At 34.7% G+C, this 22,115-nt stretch overlaps 1 protein-coding gene across 7 annotated transcripts in view; it reads right to left on the bottom strand.

Moving 5' to 3' along the window:
• Positions 1-22,115, bottom strand: part of ESCO1 (establishment of sister chromatid cohesion N-acetyltransferase 1) — an 80,719-nt gene that overhangs the window by 19,515 nt on the left and 39,089 nt on the right. For 6 of the 7 annotated variants that reach the window (XM_060121354.1, XM_060121353.1, XM_060121350.1 and 3 more), the window contains 3 exons: positions 21,268-21,382; positions 18,394-18,525; positions 723-812 (listed from right to left, as the gene is read on the bottom strand). In XM_060121354.1, the coding sequence (XP_059977337.1) occupies positions 723-812; positions 18,394-18,525; positions 21,268-21,382 (337 nt within the window). Of the gene's footprint in view, positions 1-722; positions 813-1,364; positions 1,489-18,393; positions 18,526-21,267; positions 21,383-22,115 lie in introns of all 7 variants that reach the window. The other variant, XR_009534775.1, reaches the window with a different exon arrangement.

The following is a 22,115-nucleotide window of genomic DNA, read 5'->3' as shown; positions in this document are numbered from 1 at the left end:
TTGCTTTACATTATGAGGTACTTCTGAAAAAGCATCTGGAGGAAAAACATTTTGAGTATATTATTTGAAAATGTAATTAATATATTCATTAAAAATAAGTTTGTCCTATGGTCTCCTGACATTTAGGGTACTCTATATAATAAAATGGTTCCAGACTTCATTATCTCTCTTGTTCATTTCTCTGAACCCTAAATTGGACTAAAACCTGGCTCACAGAGGATTTTAAGTTTTCTCCATTACATTTATAAATCAGAATATATATTATTTTCTACCTTAACATTATGATTACTTCATGTTTAACTTAAGGATAACTATGACCTACTACTAGATCCCCTTCTGCAATAAGCTTTTATTTAGAAATTTACTCAGAATAAAATGACATTTATTAATTTTAATTTTACAAATTACGATTCAGATTTTTATTTTAATTTTGATTCTTGAAATAATTTATGTGCCATTATTCATTACTATGCCTTCATACCATCACTCAAATTACTGGTAATATGAGACAGTAATCAATCAATCCACTAAAAATTCATTTCACTTATGCTAGATACACTACAAAGTTAAAGCATAATTTTTCAGTTGGGTTGTGACTAAATGCTTATTTCTTGTTTTCAGAATTGGTTTTTAAATGTGTTCTGCCAGCAATACATTATACTCTTAAAATTAGCTGCAAAATTATACTATTTATTCTGTGTGAAATTTCACTGGAAATTTACCTTTTTCAGGGCATACTTTGGGTCTTCAGGAAGAACCATTATTATCCTGCCATCAGGATATTCAGCTAGAATTCTTTCTTTTTTCCAACCCTAGACATATATATATATAAAAAAGAATTAATTTTATTTATCACATTTCATACATCATATTCATGTACAATAAGAAAAATATATCAATGTGTCTAAAAATTACAGACATGGAAAAGTATATGCTCATTAATATTTAATAAGACATGATAAATCAGGTAATTTGTATAATAGGTATAATACAAGCTAATTTCTCTCTACTATTCATTCAGAGATCTAATACCACAATAGCATTTCTAATTTATCATTTCCCATTTTAAATTAATTTAAAAAATCACACACCAAAAGCAAGCCCCTTAAGGTCAGTGATTCCCAGAACCTAAAGGATAACTCACCCAGTTTCTTGATAAGAGAATTAAAGTCTTAAATTTCTTTGGAACATCGTTACCTCCACAAACAAACACTCATGGTTTTATGTCTGGCATGCCAAAGACCTCCAGGAGGTTTTAAATGAACTGATTTGCATGCAGTAGCCCAATATGTAAGGAATAGTTTTTATTCTTATTGATCACAACTATCAAAGTCACAAGAAGGATACTATAAAAATATAACTACCTTCTAAGAATCTAATAGGGAAGGAGAGGCTACGTTGTGTGTATCTGAAGTTAAACATACTCAAAAAAAGAGAGGTAATAAACTCTTCTTCAGATCCACACTCGTGGTGATTAATGAGCAGAACCTGCATGAAAAACAAAACAAAACAAAAGCCACTTAAATCTAGTAAGATGGGACTGAACCAGAGGTTAAAACTAGGAGCTTTGAAGTTAAAAATAAGTACAGAAGGAATGAGCTTAACTAGTTGTTCCATTTGTCTTACCCAACCAACTTTAAATAAAAATGCCTTTCAAGAAGCAATATGTACTTCTATTAAAGAAAACCAGCATCTTCTTTCTGAGATTTGTTTGAGAATATTAAAGCTCAATGAAACCAAGAAAAAGGCAACTATATTTTTAAAAATACTATGGCAAGTCTGAAAGGAGGTTGATTTTCTTAAATAATCCAGAATGGTCTTTTTGGGAGAGGGCAGGATCTTAGCTGGGGACAAAAAGTCTAGAAATAAACTTGGTATAAATCACAATTTGGATTAAAGTATTTAAAATCAGAATTTGTTTAAAAAATAGAGCACCCAAAGGTAAAGTAAAATTCAGACTATAATTATGATGGTAATGCGTTCCCAAGATTTGAAAAGAAAAAAGGAGCAGAAACAATAGTCACAGAAGTCATTTTTTTCAAACTAGAAACAAAAATCTGAATCATATCCAGATTTGAATATAGGTAAAATGCTTCTACAGGGAATAAAATATATCACCCTCTTTAAAAACAAATTTACATTAATACGTTATTTTTGGGAAAAGTTTTTAAAATAAATCTATTTCACATAAAATGAAAATGGAGACTTTTCATTTTAAAAACTAAACGACAAATTCAGTGAAAAGCTAGAATTTAAGTAACCCCAACTTATAACAAAGTCATACGTCCTGAACTGAATTACCTGAAGATAATTTGATAAGCTATTTTCCTACTGTCTTTAAAAATAACAATACTGGTCTAACGTCATTATATTGCACCGTAGGCACTAGATAAAGTAGTTTGCTTTACTGACTTTTTAGTACAAAAACTTTCTCTTGATACAAGTTGAAACTTGCATGTTCACGCAGGAAATGTTATCACAATTGGATTTGATACAATTTTTTAAAATGTTTTAAGTATGATTGTTTTTTCATGTACGTGTATAAGCAGCAGGAATTGCAACGGGCAGAGTTATTACTGCTTAGGTTTCTAATGTTTATGAAGACAGGATATTTAAGTGAAAACTTTTTAAGAGTTCTGGAATAAAAGTTCAGGGTTTAAATCCCATTTCCTGGTAGTTACTAGCTATATGGTCTTGGGCAAATCACTGGAACTCTCATTCTGTTTCCTGACCTAGGCTATGGACAAAATAGCTGTCATCACATACATTACTTAGGAGTTTAGAGCACTGCATTTAAGAGATGATACCTCACAGAGAGCAGCCACTCAGTAACTCTTAGTAACTTCCACTCTACCTTCCTAATGGTATCAAACTAAAATCCATGTACTACTTTAAGAAAACACAATTAAAAAGTCCCCAAAGTTAAATACGACAATAAATTCAAATCTTGGACAAGGCAAAGATGAAAGAACCAAGTTGGCTAATATCTGTCAAATAAGATAATAAAGACATTTATATGCTTCAACTGCAGTTAACTCTTTCCTGGAGTCAATAATCACATGATCCTCCTATCTTTAGAATACTTAGATGAGATGAAATGTGTCTGCTACTTGAAACTGAGACAGAGGTGGAGGTTTTGGGAAGGGTAAATGCAATTCAGAGGAAGAACCAAATAGCCACAGCTTTTTTTTGCAAAGATATAAATTTCAATGTAGTGCATTTACACCTTTCACCTTTAGCTCTAACATGTTACACATATCCCTCTGCTAGCAAGTGGCATTTTCCAAACCCCAAATATTCTTAATTCACCCATCTGGCTACTGAATAGCAGAACGCTTTACACTGCTGATAGCAATCAATGATTTTTTTTTGCCCCAACCCCACTGTAGTTACTCTACACTTCAGAGCCTAAAGAATGGAAGGGGTTTTTCCTCTTTTTCCATTTGAAAAAGATTACAATTAAAAACAAAATACATTGGGTGGTGAATATATTGATGTATACAATTGTTGAAATTCATCAGCCAAACATTTAGATCTGTGCGTTCAAGTTATATACGTTCATACTAATCACTTTCATAAAAGGTTGAATGGAAATACCCATGAAAGAATATCCTGAAAAATAAAACCAATAACCAGCTTTTCAAAAAAATTATCAACAAATACGGCAAGGAAAAAAAAAAAGACCTAGAGGGAGAACCTTTAGATTAAAGGAGATTTAAGAGACATACCAACCAATGCAACATATGGACCTTAATTCAAACAGTATAGAAAATTACGAGATATTTGGGGAGATTCTGAACCCTGAGGGAATATCTGATATTAAGGAATTAAATTTTAAAGGTGTGGTTATACTCTTTAAATCCTGTTTACGGTAAAAAAAAAAAAAAAAGAGCAATCTTTTCATCTTTTAAAAATACATATTTAAAAATATCCACTAAAATGATAATGTGACACCTGGGTTTCACTTTAAAATAATTAGGAGGGGTAGATGCAAGAAGATTTCCCATGAATTGTGACTTGTTAAAGCTAAGTGATGAGTACCTGGGGACTCACTGTTTGGTGGTGGGGATGTGGGGCTAGATGGGGTAGACTATTTTGGAAAGTTCAAATCACCCATTGTCAAAACTGTGCCCAAGGCCCAAGGCTTGCTCAAATACCATTTATTCAGAAGTGAAAAATGAATGTCAAATGAATCCAGTCAGCAGAGTGGTTAGACCTGAGGCTGGGAAAAGCACTGACTGCAGTGGGGGCACAGAGCAGCTTCTGAGATGCTAGTGGTGTTTCTTGTCATGTGGGTGTTCACTTTGCAAAACTACAGCATTAAGCTGAGCACTCATTATTTGGGTACTTTTCTTTACATGTTGTATTTCAATTAAAATTTTACTTAAAATTACTAAAGGAATTTGAAAAACAGACATTTTTAGTTCGACAGCAAGTCTAACACTTTTTATATGTTGAAATAGATATATTCTAAATACCATCTCTTTTTAAAATTTTAAGTCTTCAGAAACAAAAGTAAATTAAAATTAGCTCATTCAAAATTCGGTCACATGCTCTTCTGGACAGTACCCAAGGCAGAAAGCATAAAAAAACTGCAGAAAAACTGCATAAGAGAAACAAATTATAGACTCTTGAAATATATAAAAATATTTTGTTGAAATGAATTTTAAACGTAAATATGTACTTATGAATATTTTAAAAGTCAGCAAGGACATACACCAAAATATAAACAGAGGTTATCTGAGTGATTTAATTTTTTTCCTTTTAGTTTATCTGTATTTCCTGTTTTTTCTACTTTAATAAAATGTTATAATAAAAGTATTAATATACTTTAACTACCCGCAAGCAGCTGGTTTTAATTCATGTTTGGACACTTTGCAAAAATAATCTTGTATTAACAACAATAATGATAAAGACGTATTTCCATGCCCTCTCCAGGCACACCACCTTCCCCGAATCTCCATGTGTTCACCAACCCAAAAGCTCTCTGAACCCTGTCCTTCTGAGTTTTTTGGAGGCTTCACTACAGAGGCAGAATTGATCAAATCATTGGCCACTGGTAACAGAACTCAATCTCCAGCCCCTTTCCCCTCCCCAGGATCAGGGTGTGAGAACTGAAAGTTCCAACCCTCTGTAGTCGGCTCCACTGGCAAACAGCCCCTGTCCTTGGGTGAGCTCCAAAGGTCATCTCATTAAAGTAACAAAAGACACTTTCTCCCATCACTTAGGAAATTCCAAAGGTTTTGGGAGCTGTGAGTCAGGACAAGCACTGAAGATGGGGTCAATTATTTCTGAGCTAAATTTATTGTACACACAATATATTTTGTTGAAATTCAAATAAAATAATAAGAACCTAGTCTATTACTCATGGACCCTAGAGCCAACTACGTCACTCACTAGCTGTGTGATTTCAGGCAAAATACATATCCTTCTTTCTGCTGTTTCCTCATTTATAAATTAATTGTAACTACTTAGTGATCTGCTAAAAGAACTAAGAGGAGTTTAATATGGGTAAAATGCTTAGAGGAGTCCCTGGTACACAGAAAGACCTTAACTAATGTCATTTCTTTTCCCTCCTAAATGTAAAATAAACTAATTTGTATCAATTTATTTACCCCCAAAAAATTCCTCTGGGAATTAAAAAACATGAAGATATCTTATATGTTGATTTGTGTTCAGTCAACCAGGCATGAATGATATAATCAGTCTATTAAAGCAAAATTAAGCACAATGCTCTGTGAAGTTAACCTTCAAATCCGTTAGCTATATTTATTACTACTAGAGTATTTCAAGATTCATGGTTTCCCATTTTAAATGACTTAACCACTAAAAGCTAGCCAACATGTTTAATTTTCCAGTTTTAAAGAAGGTATTCAGAAAAACGAAAGTCCCATGACACGGTGGGGTTTTTTTATTCATTAAGTGAGTCAGAAATCAAAGAATATACACAAGAATTTGTTTTATTTTAGAAAAATCTGACTCAATTCTACAGATGTTTTATAGACTTTTCATTTTGTAGGTATGCTATGATAGCAGGATCTCCTCCAGTGTACTTTTCTCATTCTCCGCAATATTTGAACTAAACAGAAGCTAGAACTCCTAAAAGCTTCTACTCCTCCAGTAAAACTATTTGTTTTGATAAATCCTGTATCCTGTACCCCACGACCAATTTTCTTTGATCCAGGGATTAAGCTACAGGGATCTGGAGTTTTGGGATGTCTAGACTGCTGAGGCCTACAATGAGACTTACTATAAATATAGACCATAAGCTCCAAAACGACTAAGACTTCGTTTGACACACACTATAGCCCAAGTCATAGCACTGAAAATCAAGTAACCAATAAATATTTTTGAAACGGTGGAGTGTGCCTGAAGGACTAAAGCCTCTATTCATAAAACCAAGAACTTAACCTCTCTGTCTTAGTTTTGTAACCCATAGAAGAGGAATGAAAACTACTTCACTAAGTTACAGTGAATTAAATAATACTTACTGAACAATTACAAAACTTAGTTATAGCTGACAGAATGTGGAAGGTAAAGAGGGGGAGAATGCAGTCACCAAGGAGTCAAATATCATTTATAAATATTAAAATTAAAGGCAATCAACAAAACTAAACATCAAAATATAGCTAGTAAAAACTGGGAAAAGAAGATTTTACTAAAACACATTTATATACAGCTTGATATATATATATATATACATATAAGCTATACATACAATGTTGGAAACACTGAAAAAGACAAAAGTGCTTAACCAGTGGAGAATGAGACTGGAAACAAGGTAGGGAAAAAGGAGGCTTTTTTTTTTTTTTTCATTTTATACCTTACAATTCTGGAAATTTCCATTTCTAGGTACACATACTGTGTGTACTGCTTTTAAAATTTTTAAAATACTGCTTTTATAAATTTTCTTTTAAAAGATGAGTTGAAGAATAAAAACTTTGAAGGCCACCCTTTAATTCACCTAAATTAAAATCTTTTCAAGGAAAAAAATGTGAAAGGAAAATTTTCTCTACAATGGAGGTTTGAAGAACAAATGCCCTTAAAAGCACATGTTAAAAGAGAAGTATTTAAATACCCTTTCTTGCAAGTAATACAATAATGGTATATAAGAAAATTTTTTCAATAATGCCTTTTCATAACTAAGGACCACCTGATTCTGAAATACAATTTTTAAAATTACTTTGGAAGGAACTCAATGATTTACAGAGCAACATCTGTTTTCGACAGTTATTTTCCATTTCTCTAACATCCCTGTCATGTGTATATATGTTTTTTTAAATTATAGTTTTCACCACTTCCTGAGAAAAATCTAAGTTCTAAGAAATAGGTTTTTATGAGAGGTGCTTAATATGTTCTGAACAGCAAAACATTTTCATGGGTAAAATGGTAGAATCTTAAAACTACTTGGAGTTTTAATAGCTTCTGATTAAGAAAAACAAAAATCTAAAAGAAAGAGAAGTGATGAAGTCTGGTATTTATTAAAGTCACCCAATTTATAATTCAGGAAAAAAGTCTAGAGCTCAGCTAATTAGATATTTTTAATACATGGCAGTAACCTTCTTAAATGATGTCCACCTAATCAACTTGCTGGACTAACCAATGCTTAGTTTTCCCTGGGTAACAGAAGCTGATGCCTGGGGCACACTGACTGTCAACCAGTAAACAACTACTTTGGAATTCCAAAACTAAGTGACGTGATTACCAAGAGTCATTTGTTTGTTCCTAAACTTGTTTATGCCAATTTATTATTTTAACTATAAAATGCAATCAAATAAACTGACAAAATTATAGTGCAGGGACTTCCCTGGTGGCGCAGTGGTTAAGAATATGCCTGCCAATGAAGGGGACACAGGTTTGAGCCCTGGTCCGGGAAGCTCCCACAAGCCGTGGAGCAACTAAGCCTGTGCGCCACAACTACTGAGCCTGCGCTCTAAAGCCCATGCGCCACAACTACTGAAGCACGCGCGCCTACAGCCCATGCTCTGCAACAAGAGAAGCCACCGCAATGAGAAGCCCGTGGACCACAACGAAGAGCAGCCCCCGCTCGCTGCAACTAGAAAAAAAACCCGCACGCAGCAATGAAGACCCAAGGCAGCCAAAAATAAATGAATAAATAAACTTATTTATTTTTTTATTAAAAAAAAGCACAGGTATTTGGGTCTGCATCTCCTCTTTAAAAAACGAGAGTGCAAAGATAGTTGTTTTAATGAAAGTTAGGCAGGACACTCTGGAAAAAAGCAAATAGGCCAAGTCTCTTTTAAAAATCAGAAATGCAGCAAGAACAATTCTATACCCAGATTCTCAGGTTGCTCTGCAATATTTAAGTTCTTCCTCTATATTTTTAAAAGTACATCATAAAGGATGGCTATGGGTGTGATTTATATGAGGAAAAAAACAAAGCTAAACTAATTAGAGGATCCATACTCAAAGAAACAGCTTCCCCCCATCAATTACATTTAACATACATTGACAGGCTTCAAATTATAATAAAATGTTTAAACTATGTAATGACCCTATAGAAGACATTGCTCTTTGCCCATCCCAAGCCATTCTCTCCCATTCTTTTTTTGACCATTTTGTTTGGGGCGGTAATATGTGTATTTTCAACAATAAATTCCAAATAGTCCAGTGTTTCTCAACAGGGCTGTTACTGGCACTTTAGGCTAGACATTCTACCTTCTTTGGAAGTGTCACACGCATTGCAAAAAGTTCAGTACCCCTAAACCCTGCCCACCAAATGTCAATATTCTCCACGTGTTTCCAGATGCTACCTAACAGAAGTTATGTAATAAACACCCCATTCCCCTACCTTGAGAACCACTGGCACAATAAATCATATTCTCTTACTTCTTTTTGACAGATTCTTACATTCCCAGCTCTCTTGCAGCTAAAGGGTAGCTAGCTACCAGGCCCAGTTCTGGTGAATGAGACATAGGGAACTTTGCAAGAGCTTCTGGAAAATTGCTGTTCTTCACTGATAAAATGAAAAAACCACTTGAGGGACTCTTTTTGAAAGAATACCCACTCCAACCAACATTCCTCCTTTAAATCTGAACATGGTATCTGGACTACAGGAGTTTACTTTATGGACCATGAAGTTACAGCTATGAAGCTAAAAAGTCAACACACTAAGGAGAGAAGGGCACTGAAGGAGAAATACCCAGTGTTCATGTTGGGTATTTTTAAAAAACATTTTTTTGATTGTTGAACTGCTGAATGGAACAACCCCAAGACTATGTACCTCCAGACTTCTTCTTAAGAAAACATGTATCCTTATGATTTAAGCTACTATTAGTTGGGTATTCTGATACCAAGGATCTCCACTTGAATCAACTTTTTTGATTAACTGACCCAATTTTCCCAATTGTGCCAGTTAAGAAAACTTCTGTAATTACATCATCAAATCTATTACTATAGGAATAATATTTCTCTTAAGGTATACTCGGGTCAGACCTAACTAAAAGTCATATGAAGAATTATGAGATTCTTTTCTCTGTCATTCTCAAATACTAAGGAATCCAAAACATCCCTTTATTAGGATTCATCAATTAAGCACTTTTCAACTTGTAGCAATAATCTCCCAGTATATAAGAAATATTTCATTTGATGTCAGTCTCATCTCAAGGTCATCTGGGCTTAGTGAGCAAATCTACTGACCTCTTCAGTTTCACTCATGATTTTAAAAAATTCATGGCCCAAACTCCACTCCATCCCAAGTCCCAAATCCATTACTGAAAAATGTTCTCTAAATGTATACCTTTGGGAGTTCCACTCCCAGTTAAGATAAAGAAGGTCATAAAAAGATCACTGGTTCTGTTGTAATAAGAAAACACCCAATAAACTAAAAAGCATTTTTTTTTAAGGCAATGTAGAGCTGTGGACTGATTTCCAGAGATGAATCCGCCCTACCTAGGTGAGCAGAGACCAGCAGCCATTTTTATCCCTAAGACATTGACCAATCAGTGTCTTAGAGGAGCAGGATTGCCACAGGCAGAGGACAAGAAAAGTCTACTACTGGGACAGGGAAAAATCAGTCAAATTCTTAATGGTCATAAGTGAGCTGGCATGGAAGTCTGAAATCTGGAGGAGCACGAAACACAGAGGTAATTCTCCACCAACTCTCCCATGGGACATCTGCTGAGTGGGGCTAGGAGGTATAGAGAGATTTGTGTGCTGTGGAGTTTAGATCCTCAACCTCTGCTGGAGAGAGGCACCTGATCCCAACCTTAAGACATTAAAAATCCAAATGGATAGAATAACTAAAATTTCAACCCAACTCAACACCTAATGAAATCTAAGAGATCAGTCCCTTAACGTAGTTGCCAGACAGAAAGAAGGGAAAGCTTTGGCTAGGGGGCAGGGGGCAGGGGGCAGGGGCAGGGAAGGGAATTATCTGATTATCTACTTCAGTTGCTAGTGTTCTTTTATACACAATGTCCAAGAAAAACTTACAAGGCAAGACAGGAAGATTTAATATTGTCAACAGGTCAGTTCTTCCCAACTTGATCTATAGAGTCAATGCAATCCCAATCAAAATCCCAGCAAGCTATTTTGTGGATATTGACAAACTGATTCTAAAGTTTATATGGAGAGGCAAAAAAGTCAGAATAGCTAACACAATATTGAAAACGAACAGAGTCAGAGAACTAACACTATTGGACATCAAGACTTACTGTAAAGCTACAATCATCAAGCCAGTGTGACACTGGTGAAAGAAGAAACAAAGAGACAATGAAACAGAATAGAAAGCCCAGAAATAGACCCACATATAGTCAACTGATCTTTGGTAAAAAGCAAAAGCAATACAATGGAGAAAAGATGGTCTTTTCAACAAATGGTGCTGGAACTACTACTATATGTTCACGTGCAAAAAAAAAAAAAAGGATTTAGATACAGACCTTACACCTTCACAAAAATTAACTCAAAATGGACCATAGATGTAAATGTAAAATGCAAAACTATAAAAACTCCTAGGAGATAACAAAGGGAAAAATCCGGATGACCTTAGGTATGGCAATAATTCTTTAGATACAACACCAAAAGCACAATCCATGAAAGAAAGAACTGATAAGATGGACTTCATTAAATTTAAAATTAAAAACTTCTGTTCTGCAAAAGACACTGTCCAGAGGATGAGAAGACAAACCTCAGACTGGGAGATATCAATATTTACAATGACCTAGCTCATAAAGGGCTGTTATCCAAAATATACAAGGAATTCTTAAAACTCGACTATAAGAAATCAAACAACCTGTTAAAAAATGGGCCAGGGACATCCCTGGTGGCGCAGTGGTTAAGAATCCGCCTGCCAATGCAGGGGGCACGGGTTTGAGACCCAGTCCGGGAAGATCCCACATGTCGCAGAGCAACTAAGCCCGTGCGCCACCCACATGTCGCAGAGCAACTAAGCCCGTGCGCCACAACTACTGAGCCTGTGCTCTAGAGCCTGCGAGCCACAACTACTGAAGCCTGCATGTCACAACTGCTGAAGCCCGTGTGCCTAGAGCCCGTGCTCCACAGCAAGAGAAGCCACAGCAACGAGAAGCCCGCATACCTCAACTAAGAGTAGCCCCCGCTCACCAAAACTAGAGAAAGCCCGCGTGCAGCAACAAAGACCAATGCAGCCAAAAATAAATAAATAAATTAATTAATTGAAAAAAAAGGGCCAAAGACCTGGACAGATGCCTCACCAAAGAAGATATACAGATGGCAAATAAGCATATGAAAAGATGCTCCCTATTCTGTGGAATGATGGAAATGCAAATTAAAACAACAGTAAGATCCAATACACAACCATTAGAATGGCTAAAACCCAGAACACTGACAACATCAAATTTTGGCAAGAATGTGGAGCAACAGAAAATCTCATTCATTGCTGGTGGGAATGCAAAATGGTACAGCCACTTTGGAAAACAGTTTGGCAGTTCTTACAAAACTAGACACACTCCTACCACACGACCCAGCATTTGCACTCCTTAGTATTTACAAAAACGAGTTGAAAATGTATGTCCACTCAAAAACCTGCACATGGACATTTATAGCAGCTTTATTCACAATTGCCGAAATGTGGAAACAACCAAGATGTTCTTCAGTAGGTGAACAGGTAAATAAATTATGATACATCAGGATAATAAAATATTATTCATCACTAAAAAGAAATGAGCTATCATGAAAAGATACAGAGTAACTTTCAATGCATAATACTAAGTGAAAGAAGTCAATGTGAAAAGGCTACATACTGTATGATTCCAATTACATACCATTCTGGAAAAGGCCAAACTTTGGAAACAGTTAAAAAGATCAGTGGTTGCCAGGGGCTGGGGCCAGGGTTAGGCAAGGATAAAGCAAGGGAGAACAGAAGAACTATTCTGTATGACATTACTGGATACATGTCATTATGTATCTTTTAAACCCATGAAATGTACAACACCAAGAGTGAACCCTAATATATACTATGTACTTTGGGTGATAATTTGTCAATGTAGGCTCATCAACTGCAACAAATATACCACTCTGGTGTGGAATGTCAAGCATATGTACGGGCAGGAGTATACAGGAACTCTCTCTACCGTAAGCTCAATTTCCCTATAATCTTAAACTACTCTATAAAAATAAAGTCTATTAAAAAAAAAGTAAGACCATGGACAGAAATAGGAAATTATGATCCAAGATCAAGAGGGGAAAAGTCAACAGAAACAGGCCCAGTGTGACCCAAATGTCTGAATTAGCAGAAAAGAACTTTAAAATTGCTATTACACATATGCTAAAGATTTTAAAGGACAAGAGGACAAACTATGTGAAAGAAGCATTTCAGGAGAGAAACTAAAACTCTCAAAATTTAATTCCTGTGATAGAAGGATTAGAAGCATTATTTTTATATATAAAGAAAAATTTATCTTACAGAAAATTAAAATTAAATACAACTGAAGAAAAACCACTGGTACAAAATAATCTATAATGACCTCTTACATCTTAGCAAAAAAAAAAAAAAAGAGTTAAATTACTTTGACTATTTTTCTAAACAAAGAACAAATGATTTTAGCACCTAAATTCAGTCAGATATGTAATTCAATATGCAAACCTAGTTAATAAACCTCTAACTGCCACAATGAATTCAAATTTGGGCTGCTTTACATATTTTGAAGTATGTTACTATTCTGTCTAACTTACAATATGTTCCATGTCCCCCAAAGATATTTATACTATTAATTCCCAATGATTTAATATCAACAAATATCAGAGTTGCCAAAGCCCAGAGAAATCTGGTTTAATCTCATTTTTTAAAATTTTTATTTATTTATTTATTTTTGCGGTACGTGGGCCTCTCACTGCTGTGGCCTCTCCCGTTGCGGAGCACAGGCTCCGGACACGCAGGCTCAGTGGCCATGGCTCACGGGCCCAGCTGCTCCACGGCATGTGGGATCTTCCCGGACCGGAGCACGAACCCGTGTCCCCTGCATCAGCAGGCAGACTCTCAACCACTGCGCCACCAGGGAAGCCCTTAATCTCATTTTTAAATGAGAAAACTGAGACTCACCACTCTTGTTCTGTGGCTTCAAATCAAAATCTGTTCTTTAATTCAATGCATTTGTTGAGCCCCTACTACGCATTGGCAGGTGCTCTTCAGCATGATAAACAGACTACCAAGGACTCTGCTTCGACACAGCTTCTACTCCAGTGGGGAATACACATAACAAACTTTCAGAGTGTGATAAGTTATACAGACAGAAGAGGGACAAGGGGAGCTATTTTGTACTGGGTGGTCAGGGAGGGTGTCTTTAAGACCAGAATGAAGAGAGCCAGTACGTGAAGATCTGAGAGAAACACTCCAAGCAAAAGTAATATAAGTACAAATACACTAAGAATGGAATGTGGTTGAAGTGGTTTAAGAACAGAAGGAAGATCTGCATGACCGGAGTACAGCAAGTAAGGGGAAGAGTGTAAGGAGATGAGATTAGAGAAGGGGGAGTGTGCGGGGCCTTGATGCCACAGTTAAGTACTCTGAATTTTATTCTATGTGTGATGTGAATTCACTGGAAAATCTTAAAGAAAGGAAGGACATAATATGATTCAAGTTTTTAAAAGACTGCTATGGACAACATGCAGAAAGACTGCAGGGAAACAAAAATGGAAGATGGGAGACCAGTTAGGGAAGCATTACACAAGTGGTCCAGGCAAAAAATGCTGCCAGCTTGGTTCAGAGCAGGAGCAGTAGACATGACAAAAGTGGGAGTATTTGGAATCTATTTTGAAGGTGAAATTCACTAAAGGATTGAGTTAGAAGGACAATAAAAAGAAAACTGAAGGACTGTTCTGAAGTTTTCAGCTTGTGGATATGAGTAAATGGCGGTACCATCTCTGGAATAGAGAAAAGTAGAGGAAAAACAGATTGAAGTTTTTATTTGCCACTAGATATATTTTCCCTCCCCAGAGTTTGTGAACACTTTCTACTAAGCCTGTGCTCTAGAGCCCACGGGCCACAACTACTGAGCCCACATGCCACAACTACGGAAGCCAGCGTGCCTAGAGCCCATGCTCCGCAACAAGAGAAGCCACCACAATGAGAAGCCCACGCACAGCAACGAAGAGTAGCCCCCGCTCTCCACAACTAGAGAAAGCCCGCGTGTAGCTACGAAGACCCAATGCAGCCAAAAATAAATAAATAAATAAATTTATTTTTTAAAAATGTAAAATTTTGTTGCATGTAACATTCATTCTAAAGGTATTCGTTCTCCAATATATGGCCTTCACATCCCAAAGGAAAATTACTTTCTGACTGCTCCCATTCTACATTTATACACCACAATATTTTAAGTCTTTAAGATATAATAAGTTAGAAAAACTAAAAATGTGGGTCAGGGAAGAGAGAAAAAGTACTTGGATGCTTGAAATAAGACATTTGGTAATTTTTATGTAACAAATTCCTACCTGTTTCTAAAGAAACTACTTCTTAACTTTCAACCTTTAAGCAGGGAAACTCAATGAAACTCAGACCAAATTCTGAGTCGGCTCTCTGCATTCCTCCTACAAATATACCTGGGCTCCCTATTCCCTAAGAATGCTGGAGTACAGTTAGTTCTAAGAGCCAAGGCTACTTTGCTTCCGATTCCTTTCCCAATCCCAAAACTTAAAAATCCCTATTCCTGCTCCACACCCAGTTTCCTCTTTGTCCTAGTTATCTTCAAAAGGAATATAGAAAAAGTATGCAGAAGTAAATTCACATGTACTCAAGTTTCACATAAAAGAAATTAAAGGTTACTGGATCATGGCTTCCCTGCCTCAGCTTTCTGTAGCAGCACTGTCTAACTGAATTCACTGTGACAATACAAATGTTCTACATCTACACTAACACGTAGCCTCTAGCAACATGTGACTACTGAGCACTGGTTACTGTAACTGAGGAACAGCATTTTTCATTTCTGTGGTTTAGTGCTACCATACTGGATAGTGCAGCTGTACATCTAATCAGGGATCTGTCAAATCCTTCTTCGAAGTTTTTCTTGTCATCAAGAGGTGAAAACAAACCCCTCTTCTGATCACTGCTCTACCAAAGTAATTATCACTTCTAAATTGCAAAGCTAATTTATAATTTAATTTAAATAGTTAATATTGATTTATTGCTTTAATAGTTACTTAAATCTTCTACTGTTAACTTTTCATTTCTTTCAGGCTTTGTTCCTAAATTTGAAGGCAAGGGTATATGAAATACCCTGAGAGTAAGGTCCTCCACAAAGCATTCAGTCAAATGTTAATCAAAGGAGATAAGGGAAAGACAGAGGTAAGAAAGATTAAGTTAGGAGATTTTCTGCAAAGAACCCACACATTATTCCTCTTCTGCATTACTAAAAGCTCAAAATACAGATGAGTTCTGGACAGGTTCCTTGCCTAGCAACATGGCTCAATGCTCTTGGGGGAGTTTTTCCTGCTTTCTCTTCACACCTTTAGGAAAACAGTTATCTTAGTTCATGAAGGGAAACTGAAATGAACCTAGGTCTAAACCAGAATCCAGGCTCCCCCTGAGGCCTTAAGGGGCTCCTTCCTAAATAGTTTCTAGTAAGTCAGATAAAATACATTTCCTCAAATGGTGTCAATGAGGCAGATGGAGTACAATGAAGGAATAGAGAAAGAGAGCACCATCACTCTCTCCCCTACCCCAAACCAAAGAGGATAAGGAAAAGAAAAAATTGTAGTCAACCAAAAGTAGCCTCTGTGGCATCAATTTCTATTGCTACTATGGCTATATAATTTATATGCTATTTTAATCTTTTGAAAAGAAGACTTCAGCCATTTTTACCTGTCATAGATTATTACCGTGTCTAAGGGAATCTTTTTACCCTAAGGAAAAACTACTTATTTTCTAAAGAATGTTTGATTAAAATATAAAAAGTATAACTCATTCTAATTTATTCTAAGTGGAAGAAAACTTGATTTCCAATCGCTGAACACTGCCCATTTGAAATAAATAAAAGCCAGAGCACGAAATGACTTCTTTTCTATATGCTTCTCTCCAAGAATCAAACACAACAGATGAACTGGCATTTAAAAAACTTAGATGTTTCATCAAACACTTAACAGTACTTAATGCAAAAGCACAATATTAGGTGCCCAATAAATAATTCATGTCACAACCCAAAATCCAGGGTTGTGATCACAGCAGAATATCTTTAACATAGGTATGTTTTTATCCTCCCTCCATACACTAGAAAAGAATGCTACAATGTTCTGGAGGAGTTTCTACCTTAAAATCTATGTATACCTACACATTTGAAAACAGCAAAAGATAAGAACATTAACTTTGATGTTAGTGAAGGATGGCCAACTGCTAAACTCGATTCCTTCTCTTGAGCTTATTTCAAAAATAAATAAAATAACCCATAGCTCTGTCCCATCAAGGAGGGTGGGGGTGGGGTGTGGGGCAGGAATCAGTCTTCCCTAAGTTGCTCTACTGCTTTACAGTTTTGCAAGAGCCAGAATTTGTTGAGAAGGTGATGACTCCACCTTGTTCCATAAACTAATTTCCTTTGGTATTGTGGAAGAGCAGAGTACATTAATTCCTGGTTGATTTCTTTACAGATTGTGTCAGAAATTAAGAACTTCCTTTAAAATAAAGAATTAAGTCTTTTAAACCAAATCTTTTTGTAATTTGAGGAAACTGGTTGCAAGAATCAGATAATGTAACTTGAGCAGAACACATTTTAACTTCTACCAGATTCACGTATGTAAAATAAACAAATATTTTTTGCCAAAGAAGTATTCTATAATTTAGCTGCCTGATAGAGCTATTTTTCTTTTGAAGTTTTAAGGATATTAATACAGTCAAATTGGAAAAGTACAAATTTCAAGTGACAAATCAATATCTATAGATATTCTATGTCCACACACCTTATATTTTATTTAGTTAAGCAGTAGGAGGGTGTATGTGTGGAAAAGCAGATGAAATAAGGAATATAAAGGATCATCACAGAAGGGAACCAAAATAAGAAAACCCCACTTATCTTGGGAAGAAGTAACTGGATAAATAAAACCATGAATATAAATCCTTCAACCAAAGGTAAGGATACAAATTTAACTGAAGCCAATAAAGATCTTTAAATAATCCAACATCTGGTGCCTACATGAAATGAATTGGTGATCTCAGTTCAGATATCCTGGAGGTCTTATTAATGTGAGTGTACAGTACTGAAGGTAACATGTATAAAATAAAAATAAATTCCATTTCAGATATGGGTAAACAGCAATTACATTAAATTACTATTTTCACAAGATATCTGAAATGGTTCAAAATTATTTAAAATTTTGCTACTTCCAAAAACAAGTATTAAATAATACCCATTATGCCTCAAATGCACATACATCAAAAAATACATACTAAAACTTATTTACTTTGTGGGATTTTTTTTTAAGTATACTACAAATTCTGAGGTTTTAACCATCAAGAATTTTTCTCTTTAATTTTATTAAGAAAAGCTCTCACGTTAGCAAAGAGAAGGAAATCCCCAGTCTATTTGGTATAATATACAGCACTATCAATCCCTCAAATAAAAAGTGTGCCAAGCTATACTGAATATTAAGCAGGCTTATCAATAGTTAATAATTATTAAAATCAAATGACTTTTTAAATACTCAAGTTGAACAGCATTACTTGTTAGAAGAGGTTCAATAACACTTTAAAAATATAACTTAAATTCAAAAATCCCACAACATACACCAGCCAGAATAAATTTGCTGGGTTTTATGTTTGGCTCTGTTTTAAAATAAGCCTGTATATATACTACAAGGGCTTTGTATATATTACCATTTCCTAAAGACAAAAATTTTCAATGACTTAAATTTGGCAATTCATCTCTAATTATCTGATTCTGCATTTTAAAAGTCATGAACTGCACTTACCACATATTTTACAGCACTTATAAACTGGTTGTGGAAGAGCAGATGCTGTGTTTCATCTTCTGGATTTGAAGCTGTGTAAAGCATGCCACAAACATTACAGGAAACCGCTCCAAATCTTTTTTGTCCTGCATCCTATTTATAAAAAACAAACAGAAGGTTTTTTCCCCCCCAAAAGAATAATTCCAGAACATCAGCCTCTAAAGCTATAACATGAACATAGAGTGAGAAGTGTTTAAAATAACATTCAATGTTGATTATAAAAACTAAGATGTTAATCTTTGAAATCTGTATGTAATTTTATTAAGAACTGTTTTCCATTTTAGTAATCACTCACTCCACAGCATTCAATAACAACTGAAAGGAACTGAGAAGTATCTTTAACACTACAATCTTAGTTCTAAAGCCCCAAACAGCAAATACCTTATAAATAAGAACTAGTATGTATTTTGTATCTGTGAATAATTATACTGCTAAAGTTTAGAAAAAATAATGTTTCATAGGCATCTTTGGTTTTGCTCTAGTTATATTAAAAAGAGTATGTCACCAGAAACTCTTGAGAAAAGGTAAAATTAAACATTTTCTATTTTCTTTATATCAAATAAGTATGAAAGTCTGATTATAATCACCTGTACTCAGTAATTCATACTTGTGCTGTAGAATAGTAATTGTTTACAAAAGGTTTTCTATTCTTGTCCTTATTTAACAAGAAAAATTACAGCAATATGATCTAACTTTAAGAATAATATATTAACTAAAAAAAGCATAATCCCTTTATTTTCCCTGCTCTAAAACTGTATAATTTCAACTAATTATAGGAAAAAAAAAGGATCTCAGATAACTGTATGCTAGTGCCTTACAGCTAGGGTCACAGAGCAGAGAGAAATCAAATGGTAAATAAAAGATTGTATATAAAACTAAAGGGAAGTTCATTCTAAAAGATTCAAACTATTGACAAAATGTTACCTGAAATTTCAGGGAGTTAAAAAAAATTTTTTTTAATTGTGGTTAAGATATAAAACATAGTATTTACCATCTTAACCACTTTTAAGTGTACAGTTCAGCAGTATTTAGTACACTCACATTGTTGTGCAACCCATCTACAGAATTATTTTTATTTTGCAAAACTGAAACTCTAGGGACTTCCCTGGCAGTCCAGTGGTTAGGGCTCCACACTTCCACTGCAGGGGGCACAGGTTCGATCCCTGGTCAGGGAACTAAGATCCCACATGCCACAAGGAGCGGCCAAAAAAACAAAAACAAAACAAAAAACTGGAACTCTATACCCATTAAACAACAGCTCCCCACACCGCCACCCCCAGCTCCTGGAAACCACCATTCTACTTTCTATCTCTATGAATTTGACTATTCTAGGTACCTTATATAAGTAGAATCATACAGTATTTGTCTTTTTGTGACTGACTTATTTCACTTAGATAATGTCCTCAAGGTTCAACCATATTATAACATGTCAGAATTACCTTCCTTTTTAAAGGCTGAATAATATTCCACTGTATACATATACAACACATTTTGTTCAGCCATTCACCCACTGATGGACACTTCAGTTGCTTCCCTTTTGGCTACTGTGAATAACGAATACAGGTATACAAACATCTCTTCAAGAAGGCAGTTTTCACAGTAATGAGTAAGCAGCTGCCTTAGTTTCCTCACTGGTAAATGGAAAATAATAGTTGTACCTATCTCATACTTTTTTATAAGGCTTAACTTAATTAAGTGGAGGAGATGGAACAATGCATTCAAAAATATTAGCTGCTATTATGATCATTAACATCATCATCATTACCATCAACTCTTGACCAGCACTATCCAATAGAAATGTGATCCACAAAGGTAATTTTAAATTTACTAGTAGCCACATTAAAGACTGCAAAAGCAAACAGGTAAAATTAATTTTAATAATACATTTTATTTAACAAAACATATCCCAAATGTTATAATTTCAACATGTATTAAATATTTTTAAAAATTAGTGAGATACTTTACATGCTTCTTTGTACTAATCTTTGAAATGCAGTACATATGTTTACATATAGAGCATACCTCAGTTGTGACAAGCAACATTTCGAGTGCTCAACAGTCACATGTGGCTACCATATTGGACAGGGCAACTCTAGATTCTACTTGTCTAATCTACTGTTTCACTATCATACTGATTTGACAACAGAAACATTATTAAATTCGATGAAACAACTTTTTCCCTCACTAATCTTTCTCAAAAATTTCTAGAAAATTCTTACAAAGTTATTCTCCCATATTAAAGTTATAATCAATCATCTAGTACCAAAAAATCCTATTAATTATGTTAACTGGAACTACATTAAATGTTCCTATTATTTTGGGTTCTTCATTTTTTTAATATACTGTGCTCACTCAAATTAGATTTTTAATCAATCAAAATATCTCCCTCTTTTCCACCTTGCCACCAAATTGTACTTATTTTCTAATTCAAATTAACTGTTGGTTTATCTTCCTGTAAAATGTAGTTTTAAAATTATAACATACACTAAAATACAGAAATATAAAATCATCTTATTTATTAAACTCCATGTTATTTTAATATTTAAACTACTAAAAAAGGTAGTGATCAAATGACACATTTAAGAAATAACAAATGTGAAATAAAGTGTCAATCTGTTGTAAATAAAACTAGAAGTATGGAAATTTGAATTTTTATTATTTGTTACAGGATGGAATCACTGGCGGGGGTGGCTGTCATAATACCAAGAATATTTCCATAATTAAGACTTATGGCGACAAAAAGTTCTTTAGGTAAAAAATGAATTTATTCCTTGACAATGTGCATAAATAAGATGTTTATAACATTTCACCAAAAAGGTCAAGTTGTATACTTACTATGATCAACTGTTTTTCATCAGCTTTCTCTGCTTCTTTTAGTTTCAATTCTTTTGGAATTGTTATCTCCAAATGGGAATTACACTTAGGCCAAGAATGATTTGGTGGTATCTCCCTTTAAAAAAACAAACAAACAAAAACTATTAAATGTTATAGATCCATATCACTTCAAATCACTGGTAGGAAAAAAAAAAACTTATTTTCTATACAACACTGACAAATATCAATTCCAAGGGGGGAAAATAACCTTTTAAAAACCAAAACAGGGAAGGAAACCCAAAGAAACAACTAACTTGCATCAAATAAACAAAAAACTGCAGCACTAACTATAGTATGAGTAAGTTTTACATTTCATAGTTTTAGCAATTTGAGTCACTACAGTTTGTCCTAAATACTATTTTCAGTAATGAGCTAAAGCTAAAAAATCATACTAATTTAATTTTGAAATTAAAGACAACAAAAAGCTTTTAAGCTACTGAAAACACTTTTACATGTTGCTAATACTCATATCATGGGGGTTTTGGGGAAAAAGGAGCATTCTCAAACACTGCTGCTGGGAGTATAAGACACAACCAATTTGCAGGGAAATTTGGCAATGCAGGTTAAGTCCTATAGCTATGAATTTATCTTAGATATAGTCACATAACTGGACAAAGATATATGTGTTTATTGCAGGACTTTTTTTTCTAATAGGAATAAACTAGAAACAACCAAAGTTTCTATAAAGTAGGGAATTGTTAAACAATGGAATATTCACACAATGATATCTACTGCAGAATTTAAAAGAATGAGGAAGGAATGTAGAAAAGATGCCCATAACACATTAAGTAAAAAAATAAAAGCTACAA

Source organism: Lagenorhynchus albirostris, chromosome 14 (genome assembly GCF_949774975.1).
Source record: "Lagenorhynchus albirostris chromosome 14, mLagAlb1.1, whole genome shotgun sequence".
NCBI classification, from domain to species: Eukaryota; Metazoa; Chordata; class Mammalia; order Artiodactyla; family Delphinidae; genus Lagenorhynchus; species Lagenorhynchus albirostris.
The sequence above is the reverse complement of the archived record's forward strand: the minus strand, read 5'-3'. Positions and strand labels throughout refer to the sequence as shown.